The sequence below is a fragment of the Capsicum annuum genome, chromosome 5 (assembly GCF_002878395.1).
Source record: "Capsicum annuum cultivar UCD-10X-F1 chromosome 5, UCD10Xv1.1, whole genome shotgun sequence".
NCBI classification, from domain to species: domain Eukaryota; kingdom Viridiplantae; phylum Streptophyta; class Magnoliopsida; order Solanales; family Solanaceae; genus Capsicum; species Capsicum annuum.
Genome location: NC_061115.1, coordinates 11,913,214 through 11,933,073, shown reverse-complemented (window position 1 = coordinate 11,933,073; position 19,860 = coordinate 11,913,214). Strand labels below are relative to the sequence as shown.

The 19,860-nt window shown below is 37.3% G+C and overlaps 1 protein-coding gene across 1 annotated transcript; it reads left to right on the top strand.

Moving 5' to 3' along the window:
* Positions 1-15,946: 15,946 nt before the first annotated feature.
* LOC107871622 lies at positions 15,947-16,414 on the top strand. Its single transcript, XM_016718546.2, has one exon. It carries the CDS (start codon positions 15,947-15,949, stop codon positions 16,412-16,414), a length of 468 nt encoding a protein of 155 aa, XP_016574032.2.
* The last annotated feature ends 3,446 nt before the right edge of the window (positions 16,415-19,860 follow it).

Below are 19,860 nucleotides of genomic sequence, written 5' to 3'. Positions count from 1 at the left end.
AAATTTTGAAATGTAGCCTGTATCCTAGAGGAAGCTCGCTCACTGCATATGTATGCAATTTCCCTCACTAGTTGCTTCCTATGCTTGACTTGCTTCTCATATAGCTTCAAATTCCCTCACATATGGTGTATATAAGCTCAGCGAACACCAATTCGAAAATTTGAGCTCTCTGAGACTTGCCTTTGGAGTTGTTGATGATCCAATTAAAAACCTGATCCAAGTTGATTACTCATTTATCTTCTTCTTTCATCTACCTAAGAATGCTTTGCAAAACCAACGTAGAGTAGTGGAGGTGATTCCTTGTTTCATCTTGAGTTTGAGACATAGGAAATTTGGCATCCACACCCATACCTAAACTGTGCAACTTATCTAATGTTTGCAGCCTACCATGCATCGTCATCCATAGAGTAAATACATTAGACATTTCCAGGTAATCCTGGTATGTTGACCAACTAGTTGCAGATACAAGTGCTTGATTCTGTTATTAGAACTCTTGCCTCATAGTTTTCTGACCATCCAGGAGGCCTGTGGAGGGTTCTTATCATAATCAAACTGTTGGTTCTAGATGTAGTAGACTAGCATTGGATCCATCTAATCCATATTTTGCTGGTCTTATGTTCAATATTTCAACGGGATTTGATATTGGTGATACGCCCAAATTACAACTCTCGTTAGAAAATGTAAGCGGTCGCTGTCAAATATAGAACCTAACTAGGTTGGGTGTCGAATCCCACAAGCAATACTATGCTCACTAAGTATTGTAATAGTTACTGGACTGTTGATCAGAGGTTCCTGAATAAGGGGGATTTCAATTTGTAACTTATAAAGTAATTAATTGTAACAAGATTATTCCAACGAATGATTCTCTTTGCAATTAGTAATTTAATGAGATTAAACAAACCAGGGCTATGGTTACTAAAATGCTAGCACAACTAGGGTTATGAATCACTTGAGAGTTCCATTTAGCAAATTCAATTGCAAGAAGGGTTGAATCCTATTCTTTATCCCTTAGTATCTCAACCTAAGTGGATAGATTATCCTCTAATTCTCTCAAACTTAAGGATACATTGTTCTTTTAACCATTTTCTCACGTAAGCTAATCCTGTTAGGGAATTTGCCATTACTCCAAAGGTTAAAGCCCTTAGAATTCATGTAAACACTTCTTTTTTTCCCAACAAACACTTTCCTTTCAGACAAGTGATGTTCTTGAGCTCACTTTTCCAGTTTGTAACCAAGAAAAGCCATTAAATTGAAGAAAGGTTTATACAATATCAGTTATTCATGGAACTCAATTTGATTCACAACCCATAGATGCTCTTTACATTAAGGATCCCATAACCCTAGTTACGGGAGCTTAGCCACAAAATTCCATAGAAGAAGAAGAAATAATTCTTGTATTATTCATAAATAGATTTACAACTCACTTACAAAAATCTCAAGAATCAGTACTTGAATCTTCAATGGAGATGTAATGATTAAGTCCACAAGATTTGCTAAATTCCCAAAAATACTAGGTTATAGAAAGTTTCAATGGATGATAAACTTGTAAGAAATTAATAAGTGATACTCTACTAACCCTAAAATTTGGTATTTATATGTTCCCAGGTAAAAAGGAATTTAAATTTAAAATCAGTAAAACCGCGTCCAAGTTGACGACCAAAGTGGTGGTCCGTCGAAATTCTGACGGTCCACCAGTTGGTCCGTCACTGAGTCCTTCAGCAAAGTGGTTTCTGGATAAATCCTGACGGTCAGACTGGTGGTCCATCGAAAGTCTGACGATCCACCATTTGGTCCATCACTGAGTCCTTCAGAAGGAGTGGTTTCTGGATACGGCCTGACGGTACACCTGGTGGTCCGTCGTAATACCGACGGTCCACCATTTGGTGCGTCACTGAGTCCTTCGGAAGGCCATGTTTTGGATAAGGATTAACGGTCCAACTGGTGGTCCGTCGCAATCCTGACGGTCCACCATTTTAACCGTCAAAATCCCTTTTATTTCTACTTTTTCCACGTTCCTTCAGTGATTTACTCCTTTCCATGAAACACTAAAAAGACTCGTTAAATATCACTTTGGTTGCTTGAAAACATACAATTTTCCCAAGAATATGATGTTAAATATTCTGTCAAAAGCCGGAACATCAACACCCTCAACTTAAGATAATTGCTTGTCCTCAAGCAACTCAGCACCTAATTGCAAACATAAATGATACAATGACATGCAACCAACCACTGAAATATTTTGATGCAACTATTCACTCATCATTTCACTCACATGAATTTAACACATCAGGGTCTACACCCGGCATTGATCATAATTCAGCACACAAACATGGATGTTACATCCCACAGGGAACAGCAAAACTCAGTGAAAATCCAGTTGCCCTCACAACAATGAAATCCAGCACTCATCACATGATGTGGATGTAATATAACCTCTCACACTCATCAAAGAAGTTACAAGCATAGTCCAAAATACCCATAGGCTTGCCCTCGCCATATAACACCTCCTCAAGATTGACTCGCTAGGATCAAACAGGTCTTTTCAAGGCTTATAATGATGCTTCGGGTTAGGTAAGGACATGTTTTTGGGATAAAGTGACTTATTAAGACTTAACTCTCCTTGCCTTGGCATTGCTGTAGCCCAGATCAACTCATTTACTACTTCCAATAACAGGCTTATCTTCAGACATAAGACCCCCTATTTTTTTTTAAAGTGAAAAAGACAAGCATCAGTCACCCTCAACTTATGCTGATTCATTCAGTTAAGGTGCACAATATCTTTGAACTGATCAGGGCCAAAAGCTTTTAGATTAAAATTTACACTCACTTTTCATTTGACATTTGAACCTTGACAAAAGTCACTCTCAACTTAGGTGTTTTGCCTAAGTTAAAGTGCACAATACCCAAATATTGGGCCAGGGTAGGCTGCTAATGCCCTACGGAGAGTAAATGGACGTTATTGAAATTGAAAAAAAAGGGTCCTAAAGGCACAAGACGGGTTCAAATGAGATAAAAATCTTTTTGGTGGGGTTATTTATTTAGGCTAAGTGGGCTAAAAGTACAAAAAGGCATGTTATCCTAACCTATTGAATGCACTAGAAAACCATATCAATGACTCAGGCAAGTTTTAGGGATTAGACTATGCAAGAACTGAAAGTAGATCCTCACACCCACAGTCAACTAAGCTAAACTTCTTCTACAACTCTTAGAATGTTCATCATATGATTTATGCACCTCTTACAGAATAATGCCAAATGCAGATTTACTAAAGGTTATAGACACATGTTTGCATGAATAAAGTAAATAATTACATACACATGCTCATAATTTTATGCCAACATCATTTACTATCCATATTTACAAGGAAGTACTGAAACAGAAATATTTTATAGATAAGCATTAAACACAGGTATTTACATCACAAGCTGCAGAATTTGAAATGCAATAATAAAAACACTCTAGACAAGCCACTTCTACTAGGTAGCACATGATTGGATTCAAAATATCAGCAACAACATCCAACCATGATGTAAATACACCCACCCCGCACAAAAAGATATGCATTATCCTCAAAGCAATAAATTACCATACATGGTTGGGTTGGGATATTTACTTCGCCTCCAATTCATCCGAGGCATCTATCAGATGGGGTGAGGTCCCTGCGTCCTCACTCAGTGCAATGTTGGCCCCTATGGTTGTAGGAGCACTCACAACCTCACCCTCTATAATTTGAGGGATCATCTTCCGAACTGAACCTGCACTTCGCCCCCTTGCTGGGGAAGAACTAGTAGAGACTCCTGCCGCTTCATTTTTTGCTTCTCTTTGCTTCTTTTCAGCTTCTTTCTTTGACTTCTTTGTAACTTTTTTCAGGTTATGTTGGTCTAACTCCTCAGGTGACATTGCTTCTCTTTTCCTCCCTTTTTCTTCTTTCCTTACTGCTTTTTCATCCATTTCCTCCTTGGCTTTGTCCTTCATGGGTCTACCCATTAGATCTAGAATGCCCTTATCATCATCACTTACTGCTAAAGTAAGTTCAAATACAGGCGGTTGTGTTTGTTTCCCTTTTAACTCTGTTATGTCAGCCTTTGCCTGCTCAAACTCTGCCATGAGCTTGGCAAGATCAGGGAGAGACAGTGAGTCTACCCTTTTGTTGATGCGGGCTTCAATGTTATCCATCCTAACTTGAATAGTTTGAAATGGCCTGACTACTTCGGCCACAATTTTATCCACAAAAGGTTTGAAATCTCCAGCCCACTTTTCTAACTGTTTCTGAAATCGTTTTTTATTCTTCACCACCTTAACAAAGTTTTCTGGACTGAACCTGTATTCCGTAAACTCCACTCCACCAGCAAACTGTGTAGAACCTGACCCTGCAGACGTACCCTGGGGTACATAATCAGGTGGTACATACGTGGTGATAGGTAAAGGCATACCTTCAGGCATTTTTGTGGCCTCGTGAGTTGGTGCAGATTGAGACTGATATGATGGAGGCTTGGTCACATGAATTTCGAACTTTGATTTGTCTTTCGACTTCTTAATGTCATGCCTATGTGTAGCCTGTACTTCGTTGTCAACCCACGGATCAGTGACACATCGACTCATTTGCATAACTTAGTGATCAAACATGGGAAAGGTACAAAAGTGGTCACTTTATGTGCCCGCACGAACATCTCATCTGTAATTAGCTGGCCAAAATTCATTGGTAGCCCTAAAACTAAATTGGCTACTACTACTGCTCTGTGATGATCCAAGTTCCCATCTACTTTTGTTGGAATTAACCTCAACCGAACAATAGACCACCAGAACTTAGCTTTAAAGCTAAGAGTGAACTTTGTAATGCGCTCTTTGGAATTAGTCAACCAGGAAGGATTTCCATCATCAGTCAATAAAGAAGCAGCCCAACGTCTCTGATCGGAAGCTTTTCTCATTCTATATTCAAAATTTGGGACAGCGGGTGGAGCCTCATATCCTGGCCCGAATAGCATCCTATTAATTGTTCGGGCTGAGATATCAACGGTGACCCCTCGAACTGGGACAAACTCCCTATTTGGTCTATTTGAGATTGGAGTCACCTTTGGGCATTCCGCTTTCACCAAACACAGATAATTTGTAAAGAACTCCCTTACCCATTTCGGTTGGTACTCTTCTGGTGGTCTGTTCACCCATGCCAGTCCATATTCGTTGAACCGACACTCTAACTCAGGATATTCATGATATTTTGTTGTCATAATCTGATGTTCTTTTATAAATGATCTCCTGATTCCTCGAGCTGTGGGTGTTAACCCATCATAGAACTCTTTTTGTGCCCTCTCTATCTACCACCTAATAGCTTCTCAAATCTGCAGATCCTTTCGCCTGATAACATTATCACCCTCAGGTTCAGCTACAACATTAGGAACTCCCGTTTGATCCTCTGCGTTAACAGTTTCAGTATCATCCTCTATAGGCAATGGTTAAGTTGTAGCAACAGTTGCCTCATCAGGGCTTGAACTTATACTGCTAGAGGTACTCTCATTCTCTTCCTTAAACTGGGAGAGTATAAGAGTTTCTCTTTCATTTTGTCTGGTGTTGTAAGTCGGTGCTGACTCATTCCTACCTCGTTGAGATCTTCCTCCTCTAGTTTGTAGAAGTTTAGGGGCCATAACACCTGAAAAAAAGTAATGAATTAGTTCAAAACTCAAACACAGTTACATTATGTAATTTTTCATTGTGTCCATCAAAAAGCTGATGGTCCACCAATTCAACCATCGCTGCTTATCAAAAAAGTGTCATCTCAAAGTGCTTTGTGACGGTAAAGTTGGTGGTCCATCAAAAATTTGACGGCCTACCAATTCAACCATCGCACCTTCGTCTTCAGCCACAATTTTAGGTTCGACCCTTTTATCGAGCAGTTTCATATCAGATCAATTTACAACTATCAACATAGCACTAAACTCATATTTTAAGCACATTCTTCGAATTTTACAACTTATGCTACTCAGATTTCACAAAAATTGGCACATTGAAGTCCAACTCAAGTCATTCAAATTCAACACAATAAGAACAAACCAAGAAAACAAATCATGCTCTTACATTTAATATGGACAACCAAAAGAGTAGGGTATGCACATACCTAGATTATGCAGGTATGCTACACGCTTGAAACTTCAGAGACAAAGCTAACTTACAAATTTTAGCTCTTGTATTTCTCTTTATTTGTGATGAAGAGAGGGAAGTAGTAAGCTAGTTTAAATAAGGTAAAATAGAGAAGATAGGGAATCTCAGATGGGATAACTCCCTTCAGGTTCTTTGAATTTTAAGGAAGTGGAACAGCAAAAGGTCATGGGACAGTTACAATGAATATACCCGCTCAATTTTATCCTTGAAATCTCACTTTGGGTCAAATACAAAGTACTTATAAAGAGTATCGATTTAACCCAACCTTATTTCGAATTATGGTTAAAGGGACGGTGATATTGATGGTACGTCGTAAGTATGGCGGACCACCACCCTGACCGTCACTCATCACCAGAGTTTGGGTGTCTCTATTTCGGTATGACGGTAAGTGGGACGGTCCACCAAGAATGTGACGGTCCACCAGTCTAACCGTCACTTTTTACCAGAATGTACATCACTGATCTTACTTTTGATGACTTTTATGACAACCCACCAGGTTTGTGATGATCCGCCACTTAGGCCTTTGTGTCATATCCAGTCAATGAACTTTCTTGCCATTTCTTGATGGGTGAAAGTGGTGATCCGTCAGGGGACTGGTGGTCCACCAAGTCGTCCGTCACCTTGTTCCAGTAGCTCACTTGTATCCCTCTTTTACTTTTTACTGTATTTCTGGTCCTGCACACTTCATAAACACATTAAAATTGCACAAAAACATGAAATGAACTCTAACTATGGTTACAACAACATGTTGTGGGTTGCCTCCCACTAGCGCCTGATTTATTATCGTGGAACGACTCAGTTATCTCGATTACTCAGACTTCATCGAGATAAAAGATATCAACACTTCTTATCGAGTCTTTTGGACAGATATAAAGTTTGATTCGTTGCCCGTTCACTTTGAAGACGCTACCGTCTTCATTTTTAAGATCGACTACTATAGATGAGTGGACTTGACTAACTTTAAATAGTCCTGACCACTTAGACTTGAGTTTACCTGGAAACAATTTGAGTCTGGAATTGAACAGAAGTACCAAATCACCTTTTCGGAAGTCTCTACTTTCAAGTCTTCGGTCGTGATACTTTTTTATCTTCTCTTTGTAAAGGTTCGCTCTTTCGTAAGCCCCAAGACGAAATTTGTCCATCTCATTCAGTTGCCACAATCTTAGCTCTGCTGCCTCCTTCCAATTCAGATTTAACTTTTTTAAAGCCCACAAAGACTTGTGTTCCAGCTCAACCGGTAAATGGCATGCTTTTCCATAGACTAGCTGATACAGTGATATGCCAATTGGAGTCTTAAAAGCAGTCCAATAAGCCCACAAAGCATCATCTAGCTTTCGAGCCCAATTTTGCCTATTAGCATTCACTGTTTTGGCTAGGATGGTTTTAATCTTCCGATTGGACACCTCCACTTGCCCACTACTTTGTGGGTGATATAGAGTTGCTACTCAATGTTGTTTCACCCCATATTTCACTAAAGCTGCCCGAAATACTTTGTTGCAAAAATGGGATCCTCCATCGCTTATAATAGTTTGTGGCACTCCAAAACGAGAGAAGATGTTCTTCTTAAGAAATGCAACAACTCTCTTCCCTTTTTTATCAGACAAGGTAACAACTTTAACCCATTTGGATACATAATCCACAGCAACTAAAATGTGTTTCATTCCATACGAGCTTACAAATGGACCCATGAAATCGATGCCCCATACGTCAAATAATTTCACTTCAAGCATCTTGGTTAAAGGCATTTCATGTCTCTTGGAGATAGACCCCTGCCTCTAACATTGGACACATTTCAACACAAACTTGTGAGTGTCCTTAAATAATGATGGCCAATAGTAGCCACTCTACAACACCTTTCTCGCAGTTCGATCACCTGGATGGTGACCCCCGACTGGGGAAGCATGACATGCTTCCAATATGCTTAATACATCCACCTCTGGAACATATCTCCTTATTATATTATCAGCATATCGCCGAAAAAGATATGGCTCATCCCAAAATTAGTGTGTCACATCATGAAGAAATTTCTTTCATTGATGGAAAGAAAGATTTTCTGGAATCACCTCGCTCACCACATAATTCGCAAAATCAGCATACCAAGGTAGTTTCTTCAAAGCAGCAGCTAAGATTTCCTCATCCGAAAATGCATCATTAATCTCTATCTCATTTCTAATTACTCACTCACCTTCAATCATAGACAGATGATCCGCCACTTGGTTTTCGCAACCCTTTCTATCTTTGACTTCAAAGTCAAATTCTTGGAGTAGTAACAACCATCTAATCAACCTTGGCTTTGCGCCTTTTTTAGCCATCAAATATCTCAAGGCTGCATGGTCAGTGTGTACCACCACCTTGGTTCCAAAAAGATAAGCTCTAAATTTCTCAAAAGCATATACTATAGCAAGGAGTTCCCGTACGGTGATAGTGTAGTTCTATTGAGATCCATTTAGTGCTTTACTGGCATAATAGATTGGATGAAACAATTTGTCCCTCTTTTTCCCCAAAACAGCTCCAAGGGCAACACTACTTGCATCACATATGATCTCAAACGGCTTGGACCAATTCGGTGCTATAATGATAGGGGCTTCCACCAGTTTTCCTTTAAGGCATTCAAATGCCTTCAAGCAATCTTCATCAAAGGAAAACTTTGCTTCCTTCTCCAAAAGTTTAAAGAGTGGGTTTGCAATCTTAGAGAAGTCTTTAATAAACCTACGATAAAAATGAGCATGGCCGAGAAAACTGCGAACCCCCTTCACAGAAACTGGAGGTGGTAGTCTCTCAATAACTTCAACCTTGGCTCGATCAACTTCAATTTCTTTTGCTGAAATTTTATGCCCAAGAACAATGCCCTCCTTAACCATAAAGTGGCACTTCTACCAATTAAGTACAAGATTGAATTCCATGCATCGTTGCAAGGCCACACTCAGGTTTGCCAAATACAATTCAAATGAATCTCCTACCACCAAAAAATTATCCATAAACACCTCCAAGGTGTCTTCAACCATATCTAAAAAAATAGACATCATGCACCGTTGGAAGGTGGCAGGTGTATTACATAAACCAAACGGCATCCGCTTGAATGCAAAAGTGCCATACGGGCATGTAAAAGTGGCCTTGTCCTGTTCTTCAAGAGTAATATAAATCTGGTTATATCCAGAATAACCATCCAAAAAGCAATACCATCTCTTTCCAGCCAATCGATCAAATATTTGATCCATGAAGGGCATTGGAAAGTGATCCTTTAAAGTCCACGAGTTGAGCTTTTGGTAATCTATGCACACCCTCCACCCAGTAACAGGCCAGAGTGGGATTAATTCATTCTTCTCATTAGATACCACTGTCATGCCCCCTTTCTTAGGCACACATTGCACAGGACTCACCCACACACCTGCATCTAACTACTTGATGATTTCTTTCTTTACCACCTCTTGCATAGGTGGGTTCAGGCGACGCTGATGCTCAATAGTAGGTACACAATCCTCCTCTAGCTGAATTTTATGCATACATATGCCAAGAGGAATACCAATGATATCCACAATAGTCCAACCAATAACTCTCTTATATCTCTTAAGAACAGAGATGAGAGCTTTCATCTATTGCTCACCCAGATCAGCAGGAATAATGATGGGTAGTGAATTACCACTACCCAGGAAAACATACCTCAAATAATCGGATAACTCTTTCAATTCCAACACTGGTGGCTCTTCAACAGATGGTTTTGCCGGTGGTGTTGGTTGATTCTTAAGATCAAGATCAAGCTTCTTAGGAGCATAAGAATATGATCCCATTCCTGTCAAAGCACAAATGGTCTTTTCATAATCTACAACATCTTCACGATCAAAATTCATAAGTACTACGACTAACGGCTCAACAGCAAGTTGCTCCTCTATTGGTACTTCCTGCTCGTCCTTATAATATACATCAACAATTAAGAACACACTCATCTCTCTATGCTATTTTATTGATTTGAACACATCAAAATGCACCACTTTATCATTCATCCTAAATAAAAGCTCATTAGCTCACAAATCTATCAGCACACTTTCGGTTGTGAGGAAAGGTCGACCCAAGATTATAGGCACCTTGAAGTCCACCTTACAATCCAGAATTACAAAATCCATAGAAAATATAAAGGTAGCCACCTTCACCATCACATCATACAAAATACCAACAGGTTATTTTACCGACCTATCAGCCATTACGAGTCGCATGTTGGTGGGTGTTGGGTTTCCCAAACCCAATTTTTTATAAATAGCTATCGGCATCAGGTTAATGCTATCTCCTAAGTCACATAAAGCCTTAGAAAAATTCCAAAGACCCTACCGTGCAAGGAATAGTGAACGCTCCTGGGTCTGCCTTCTTCTGCACCAAGGACCTTGTAGTAATAGCGCTGCAATGATGGAGATTAACCACCGGTTCATAGCTCACTGCTCTTTTCTTTGTCAAAAGGTCCTTCATAAATTTGGCATACCCTGGCATTTGCTCAAGTGCCTTAACCAAAGGCACATTTACCATCAACTGCTTCAACATGGCAAAGAATTTCCTAAACTTCGTATCCTTAGCCTTTTTCTTTAATCTTTGAGGAAGGGGAGGTGGTGGTTTTAGGAGAGTGTTCACCGCTCATTTTTTTCCTTGTCTTCCTTTTTTTCAACTCATCAGCCTGCAGACTGTTGGATGCAACATCATGAATAATATCATCTAATTTTTCAGACTCTATCAATATCTACTTCATCAATATCCTCCGCCAAAATATCCACCACAGGCTTACCCACAGATGGGTTTGCTAGTACTTTACCACTCCTAGTGGTAATTGCCATGCACAAACCATCCTTCCTTGGATTTTGAACTGTGTCACTTGGTAGAGTGCCAGCCTTCCTCTGATTAAACGTAGCAGAAAGTTGGTTCATTTGCTGCTCCAAGTGTTTTATTGAAGTAGAGTGTGAGTCAACCAATTGATTCATCGAGGATAAATCTTTTTTCATCTCTGCTACTCCAGTATTGGTTGCTTCCACCCCTTTTAATAATTTAGCCATCATATCTTTCATAGATATCTTTCTAGAGCTAGTTGTAGTGGCTTCACGATTTCCAGGAGGCACATACAACCCACTCCTATCATTTTTGTTTTTCTAATTTCCTTGGTCTCGATCCTTGTATCCAGATTTATCATAGTAGTTTCGACCTTGGTTTCCTTGGATACTGCCATGGAAACCCCCCTGATTGCTCAAATAATTGGCTTCCTCCTCAGAATCAGAGTCAGCTCTACCCTTTGATGTAACAGCTTTAACCTTCTCTGTCTTTTATGATAATAAATACTTAGTAAGAAGGTCCATCTGTGTCTTCATATGAGTCATGTCTTGGTCACATTCTTCTTTCCTTCACCTCTTCTGCAGTCATGCCAATAGATACAGTAGAGCTTGTTACCTCAGAATCCCTGGTATGCCAAGCTCTACTCTGCTTTGTCATACGATCCAGCATCTCAGACGCCTCAGGAAAAGTGAGGTCCATGAATGACCCACCCACAACATTATCCACCACTAGCTTGGTCAACGAATTCAAGGCCCTATATAATATCTCCTTCAGGTGGATATTGGTCATCTGATGATTCGGGCACTGTGTAAACTTCTTTTTGAACCTCTCTCAAGTTTCATGGAGAGCTTCAGTTGGAAGCTGCCTAAAATTATTAATTTCATCTCTTAACTGTGCCCTCTTGAATGGTGGAAAGAACCTTTCTAAGAAAGCATCTTTCAATTTCATCTAATTTGTAATAGAATCGGGGGTTAGCCCATTCAACCATAAAATTGCTTCTCTAGACAGAGACAATGGGAATAATCGCATCCGAATAGCATTTTGTCCTACTCCTGGATTGTCGAATGATTTGTATGTCAAGATAAAGTTAATCAAATGCATATTCAGGTCATCACCCGCAAGTCCAACGAACAGTCCCTTAAGATATAATAACTAGATCATGGTACTCATGATATTATACTTAGCTCCAGGTGCTAGGGGTGGGGGAATAATATCCCCTGTAGCACCAACCCCATCCAGGTCATCATCATCATTATCTAGAGCAAACCGGACAGCTTGGCATTCAGGTCTCATCCTAGAATGGCGATTTCTGTTGATATTCTTGTTTGCTGGTGCGGCTACATCATCTGCACGTCTTGGGTTTAATAACTCATCATCTCCCAGGTCCTCATCATCTAGGTGTACTTCTCGACCATCATTGTTTGCATTCTGCTAGTTTACTTATGCGACTACCAAGGCTGCTAATCTAGCCTGCTTCTGCTGAGCAACTATTCTTTCCGAGTCCTGTTGACCGTCCATTCTGCCAATGAGCTGCGGTTCTGGATGAATAGATAATAATGGCTGAACTGATCTCCGCGTACTTGGCATACAAGACACTCAACCTGCACAAAACAAAAACAACAAATAAAAAAAAATTGGGAATCTTTGACCAAAGGGTCGATTAACAATCACAAACTTAGTTGACAACCGTATTTCCCGGCAATGGTGCCAAAATTTGATACGCCCAAATTACAACTCTCGTTAGAAAATGTAAGCGGTCGCTGTCAAATATAGAACCTAACTAGGTTGGGTGTCGAATCCCACAGGGAATACTATGCTCACTAAGTATTGTAATCGTCACTGGACTGTTGATCAGAGGTTCCTGAATAAGGGGGATTTCGATTTGTAACTTATAAAGTAATTAATTGTAACAAAAGTATTCCAACGAATGATTCTCTTTGCAATTAGTAATTTAATGAGATTAAACAAACCAGGGCTATGGTTACCAAAATTCTAGCACAGCTAGGGTTGTGAATCACTTAAGAGTTCCATTTAGCAAATTCAATTGCAAGAAGGGTTGAATCCTATTCTTTATCCCTTAGTTTCTCAACCTAAGTGGATAGATTATCCTCTAATTCTCTCAAACTTAAGGATACATTGTTCTTTCAACCATTTTCTCACGTAGGCTAATCCTGTTAGGGAATTTGCCATTACTCCAAAGGTTAAAGCCCTTAGAATTCATGTAAACACTTCTTTTTTCCCAACAAACACTTTTCTTTTAGACAAGTGATGTTCTTGGGCTCACTTTTCAAGTTTGTAACCAAGAAAAGCAATTAAATTGAAGAAAGGTTTATACAATATCAGTTATTCATGGAACTCAATTTAATTCACAACCCATAGATGCTCTTTACATTAAGGATCCCATAACCCTAGTTACGGGAGCTTAGCCACAAAATTCCATAGAAGAAGAAGAAACAATTCTTGTATTATTCATAAATAGATTTAGAATTCACTTAAAAAAAATCTCAAGAATCAGTACTTGAATCTTCAATGGAGATGTAATGATTAAGTCCATAAGATTTGCTAAATTCCCAAAAATACTAGGTTACAGAAAGTTTCAATGGATGATAAAATTGTAAAAAATTAATAAGTGATACTCTACTAACCCTAAAATTTGGTATTTATATGTTCCCTGGTAAAAAGGAATTTAAATTTAAAATCAGTAAAACCACGTCCAAGTTGACGGCCAAAGTGGTGGTCCGTCGAAATTCTGACGGTCCACCAGTTGGTCTGTCACTGAGTCCTTCAGCAAAGTGGTTTCTGGATAAGGCATGATGGTCAGACTGGTGGTCCGTCGAAAGTCTTATGGTCCACCATTTGGTCCGTCACTGAGTCCTTCAAAAGGAGTGGTTTCTGGATATGGCCTGACGGTACACCTGGTGGTCTGTCGTAATACTGACGATCCACCATTTGGTCCGTCGCTGAGTCCTTCGGAAGGCCATGTTCTGGATAAGGCTTGATGGTTCAACTGGTGGTCAGTCCCAAGCCTGACGCTACTATTTTGACCGTCAAAATCCATTTTATTTCTACTTTTTCCACGTTTCTTCTGTGGTTCACTCCTTTCCCTGAAACACTAAAAAGACTCGTTAAATACCACTTTGATTTCTTGAAAACGTACAATTTTCCCAAGAATATGATACTAAATGTTCTGTCAAAATTTGGAACATCAGTTGGTTGCCTTGTTCTACTCTTTCAAACTGATCAGTTCCAAACCACCTATTGGAATTTGGAGTACTAACTTTATCCCAAGAGATGAGTGCTTTTTTGGTTATGACATTAATCTGTGTCCATAAGTTTCTTTGATTGTTTTCAGCACTTTCGAAGGGGGTATGAACAGTTGTGACCAGTAGGCTTGTGTACCAAATAACACAGTTTGTAGCCATTCCACTGTATGAGATCTTTATTACCACCCGGATGAGATTCTTGCAACCATCTTGGTACTCACTGGTTTCCATTAGGCGAGGGACAATTTTTTAGTAGTTAAGGGTATTCTTAGGTACTTAAAAGGGAGGTGTTCCTTTTGTACGGGTATCTTACTTAAACTATTTCCAACTGTCTATCAAAATATATCTTGATTAATATTTGATGGTGTGTAAATTACACTTTCTTTTTCTTTTTGTTAGAAGTTGTACAAAGTGTATGCACTTCACATGGACAAATAATTTCACCATGACAAAACTTAATAAATTGTTAAAGTTAAAAGTTCCGAGTTAATATTTTTTGGTAAAAGTTACAAGTTATGGTAAAAGAAATTAGTTTTCAGATATGGTTCTTTATTGAATTTGGATAAAATTTATGATGTCAGGTATCTTCATCAGAGATCCTTCTACTAATTCAAATAAAATTTAAAGAACAAAAGAAGAACGATGATGATAAATGAAGAAGGAGTAGGTTGAGAAAATATGCAATAGAGAAGAAAAGGAAAAAATTAATCAAAATGATGGACAAGAAAGGAGAGCTTAGTGTTTTAAGGAATTAATTAGAAAATTCAAAAAAAAAAAATCAACTCATATAGACATTACATATGTCATGTGGACGAAATTTTATCAATAAATAAATTTGTCAGACTACCGGACATCTAGAAGTAATTGTATACAAATACTTAATTGTTAAGAAATAACATAAGTGTTGAATGTTTCTCTAATTTTCAATGGTGTCTTGTTTGTCAAATGTATATTTCCCATGCATAAGCCTATTGGTTACAATGGTTGGCAAGGTTGCCTATGAAGGCATACCATTGTCTCCATTTTATATACTGATCAAAATATAATAAAAGTTCCTACTATCCGTTTCTCAGTTTTTTACTCCGTTATTTTATTTTATAACGCGTTATCAGCACGAGACTATGTTGTATCAAACTTTGAAGGTTAAGGTATTATTTTCTCTTTCTTTTAATATGTCTAATCTTACGAAACTTGAATTCATTGCCTTTCAAAATTCGGGCAAAAACTACCTTTCATGGGTATTGGATGTTGAAATTCTTTTAGATGCTATGGGTCTCAGAGACACCATTTAAAATAAAAATAAAGCATCAAACTAAGATTGTGCTAAGGCTATGATATTCTTGTGTCATCATATTGACGAAATTTTAAAAATTGAATATTTTATTGTTAAGGATCCACTTATTTTGTAAAATAACCTAAAAGAGAGGTATGACCACCTAAAGATGTTCATACATCTAAAAGCACGATATGATTAGATGCATCTGAGATTTTGAGACTATAAGTCTGTTCATGAGTACAACTCTGTCATGTTCAAAAAAAATTTCTCAGTTGAAACTATATGGAGAGACTATTAATGATGTTGATATGATGGAAAAGACACTTTCTACCTTTCATGCCTCGAATGTGCTCTTGCAATAGCAATATCGAAAAAAAAAGATTTCAAGAAGTATTCTAAATTAAGTTCTCATCTTCTTGTGGCTGAACAAAATAATGGTTTGTTAATGAAAAATCATGAGCTTCGACCTACTGGATATACATCATTTCTTGAAGTGAATGAGGTGTACGCCCACCATGCTAGGCGTGGAAAGGATCGTGGACGTGGATACAGACGTGATCATAGCTATGATTATGGTCAAGAAAGAAATCGTGTGTCTGGTGTTAGTCATCCATCAAAGAAATGGATCCATCAAAAGAAACAAGGAAAGAATGAGAAACGTGAAACAGTTAAAGCATGCATTTGTTTTCGATGTGGTGCAAAAAGATACTATGCACGCGACTGCCGTACTTCCAAACACATGGTTGATCTTTATCAAGCATCACAAAAGAAGAAAGAGAAAAATCTTGAAGCTAATTTTGTCTCTGAAAATCATGTTGGCACCGCTCACTTAGATGTAGCAGATTTTTTCGAGCACACTGAAGGAAAGATAGATCACCTGATTGGTGATGGTTCTGTGGCTATGGAAGAGTGAACAACTTTTAATATTAATTATAAATAGTAGTGTAATGAATAAATATTAAAGTAGTTTTATTTTTTTTGAAAATTAGTCATATTATCGTAAGTTTATTAGTAATTTATTTTTGATTTGATCTTATCACATTTTAATATTACAATTCACTATCTACTTACGAAAAATAAAAAAATTATTGATTAAATTATAGTCTTAATTCTTGCATCTTTTTGGATATCATAAAATATGGTTCTCCGGATTATGTTTATAGAGAAACATTTAAACAAATTACCTATAAGTTTTCTTTTAACATAGAATAACTATTAGTATTGATATTGTTTTCTATCAATACTTACCATGAAAGTGAACATTCCTCATTTAATTGCTCAAATTTATTATACTACTTGATGTTGACTTTATAGTTTATCTATCATTAATATTTAATATATATTTATTTTGTATTAGAATTTTATTTGAAGATATGAATAATTTTAAAAGCAAGTTATGTAATTATGAAGAAATTTGCTTAATTAATTCTGGTACAGCACATACAATATTTAAAAATGAGAAATATTTTTCTCATTTAAGTATGTGCAAAATAAATGCTACTCCCTCCATTTGATTTTTTGTTGCCATTTGACCGGACCTGGAGTTTAAGAACTAAGGAAAGACTTGGCAATGTTTACCAAATTGTCCTTTATCAAAAAATGTGCTACTATTTTTTCTTAACTAAGTGGGATCAACATGGGTAAAAGTGAAATTGTGTCTTTAAATAATTATCAAATAAGGAAAGATGACATTCTTTTGGGGACGGACTAAAAAGAAAATGATGACACATAAAATGAGACGGAGGGAGTACTATAATTTCTGGTAGTACTAATTTGATTGAAGGCTTCAGAAGAGTCATTATAATTTTGCCTATAAATAATGCTATGTTTTCTCCTAAGTCTCAGAGAAACTTGTTGAATTTTAAATATATCCATGAAAATAGTTATCATATCAAGACACTTGATGAGTTGAATCATGAATATCTTGGTATTACCAAGAATGTCTCCAGACAGACATGTGTTGTAGAAAAGTTTCCTGCTTTATCTTATGGCTTGTATTGGACAAAGATTAGTGCGATTGAGGCACATTCTATTGTAAATCGACAATTTACTAATTTCAATATTTTTGAACTTTGGCACGATCGATTGGGACATACTGAATCTATAATGATGAGATGAATTATAGAAAATTCAAATGCGCATCCACTAAAGAATGTAAAGGTTCTTTCAAACAATGAATTTTCTTGTACTGCCTGTTATCAAGGTATTTTAATTCTGAGGCCATCATCAACTAAGATTGAGATTGAGTCCCTTGCATTAGAACATATACAAGGAGATATTTGTGGACTTATTCACCCACCTAATGGATCGTTTCGATATTTCATAGTCTTAATAGATGTTTCTTCTAGATGACCCCATGTATGCCTATTGCCATCTTACAATTTGGCATTTGCAAAATTGTTGGCACAAATAATATAATTATGGGCGCAGTTTTTTGATAATCAGATCAAGTCTATTCGCCTTGATAATGCTGCAGAGTTTTCATCTCAAGCATTTAATGATTATTGTTTATCAATTGGAATACAAGTTGAACATCCTGTAGCTCATGGGCACACTCAAAATGGCCTTGTTGAGTCATTAATTAAACGTCTATAATTGATAGCAAGATCATTGCTTATGAAACTAAGTTGCCCATATCTGTTTGGGGTCTTGTTATTTTGCATGTTGCAACACTTGTTCGTCTCAGACCGATGAATTATCATAAATTTTCACCGCTACAATTGGTTTTGCGTTAAGAACCAAATGTATCTTATTTGAAATTTTTTGGATGTGTTGTGTATGTGCCTATTGCACCACCACATCGCATAAATATAGGTCCCCAAAGGAGGTTAGAAATATATATTGGGTTTGAATCATCCTCTATTATTCGCTACCTTGAACCATTAACTGAAGATATGTTTACTGCTCGATTTACGGATGATCAATTTGATAAGATCATTTTTTTTCTTCAAAATTAGGGGAAGAAAATAATGAGATCAAAATATAAAATTTATGAAAAAAATCCATCACTATCTCATCTTGATCCACATGCTTCTATTTGTGAGCAAGAGGTACAAAAGATTATTAACTTGTAGAAAATTACAAATCAAATGCCCAACACATATACAACTTTAAAAAGAATTACAAAATCATACATTCCTACAGTGAATGTCCCAATACTTGAGATCCCTGTAGGACCATCTACTGGTGTTGTGGCTAATGGTCAAGATGACACTACAAAAGAATCTCATATGAAAGTTCAAGATTTGAACAATTTTGATATCCCTGAAGGAACCAGTGAGCTGGAACCTCAAGAATATGAAGAATTATCCATATATACAAAGGATGGTGAAACTAATTTGAATCGATCGAAAATAGTGATGGACTATGCCTTTGCATATAATGTTGCAACAAAAATTATGCAAGATAGCGAGTATCTCGAACCTCAATCAGTCACAGAATATCGATAAAGAAATAATTGATCAAAATGGCAAGAAATAATTCAGTCTTAGTTGAATCCACTTGTCAAGTGTGAAGTTTTTGGACCTATTGTTCAAACACCAAATGATATTAAATCCGTTGACTATAAATAGGTCTTTTTGTGTAAAAGAAATGAGAAAAATAAAGTACAACGATAGAAGGCACGCCTTGTTGCACAAGGATTTTCACAAAGGCCTGGTATCGATTATGAAGAGATATACTCACCAGTTATAGATGGAATAACATTACGTTATCTCATTAGTTTCACTGTTCATGAGAGGCTAATGCATTTGATGGATATGGTTACAACCTATCTTTATGGATCACTTGATAATGCGATATACACGAAAAATTTTAAAGGATATAAAATGCATGAGGCATCTTGGGAAATGTATTCAATTAAATTGCAGAGATCATTATATGGTTTGAAGCAATCTGAATGCATGTTGCGTAACTGTATTAGTGAATATTTATCTAAAGAAAGTTATATAAATAATGAAATTTTTCCATGTGTTTTTATAAAGAAAATAACATTGAAGTTTGTTGAACTTGTTGTTTATGTTGATGACATAAGTTTTATTGGAACTCCAATAGAGCTTCAAAAGGCAATTGATTATTTAAGGAAGAAATTTGAGATGAAAGATCTTGGAAGAACAAGATTATGTCTTGGTTTATAAATTATGCATTTGACAAACTATATCTTTGTCTATCAATCTAACTATACAAAAAGGTTTTGAAAAGTTTTTATATGGATGAAGCACATCCATTAAATACTCCAATGGTTGTTCAATCACTTGATGTGACTCAGGATCCATTCCGACGTCAAGAAAAGCAGGAGAGAATTCTTGGTTCTGAAGTACCATATCTTAGTGCAATCGGTGTACTAATGTATCTTGCTAA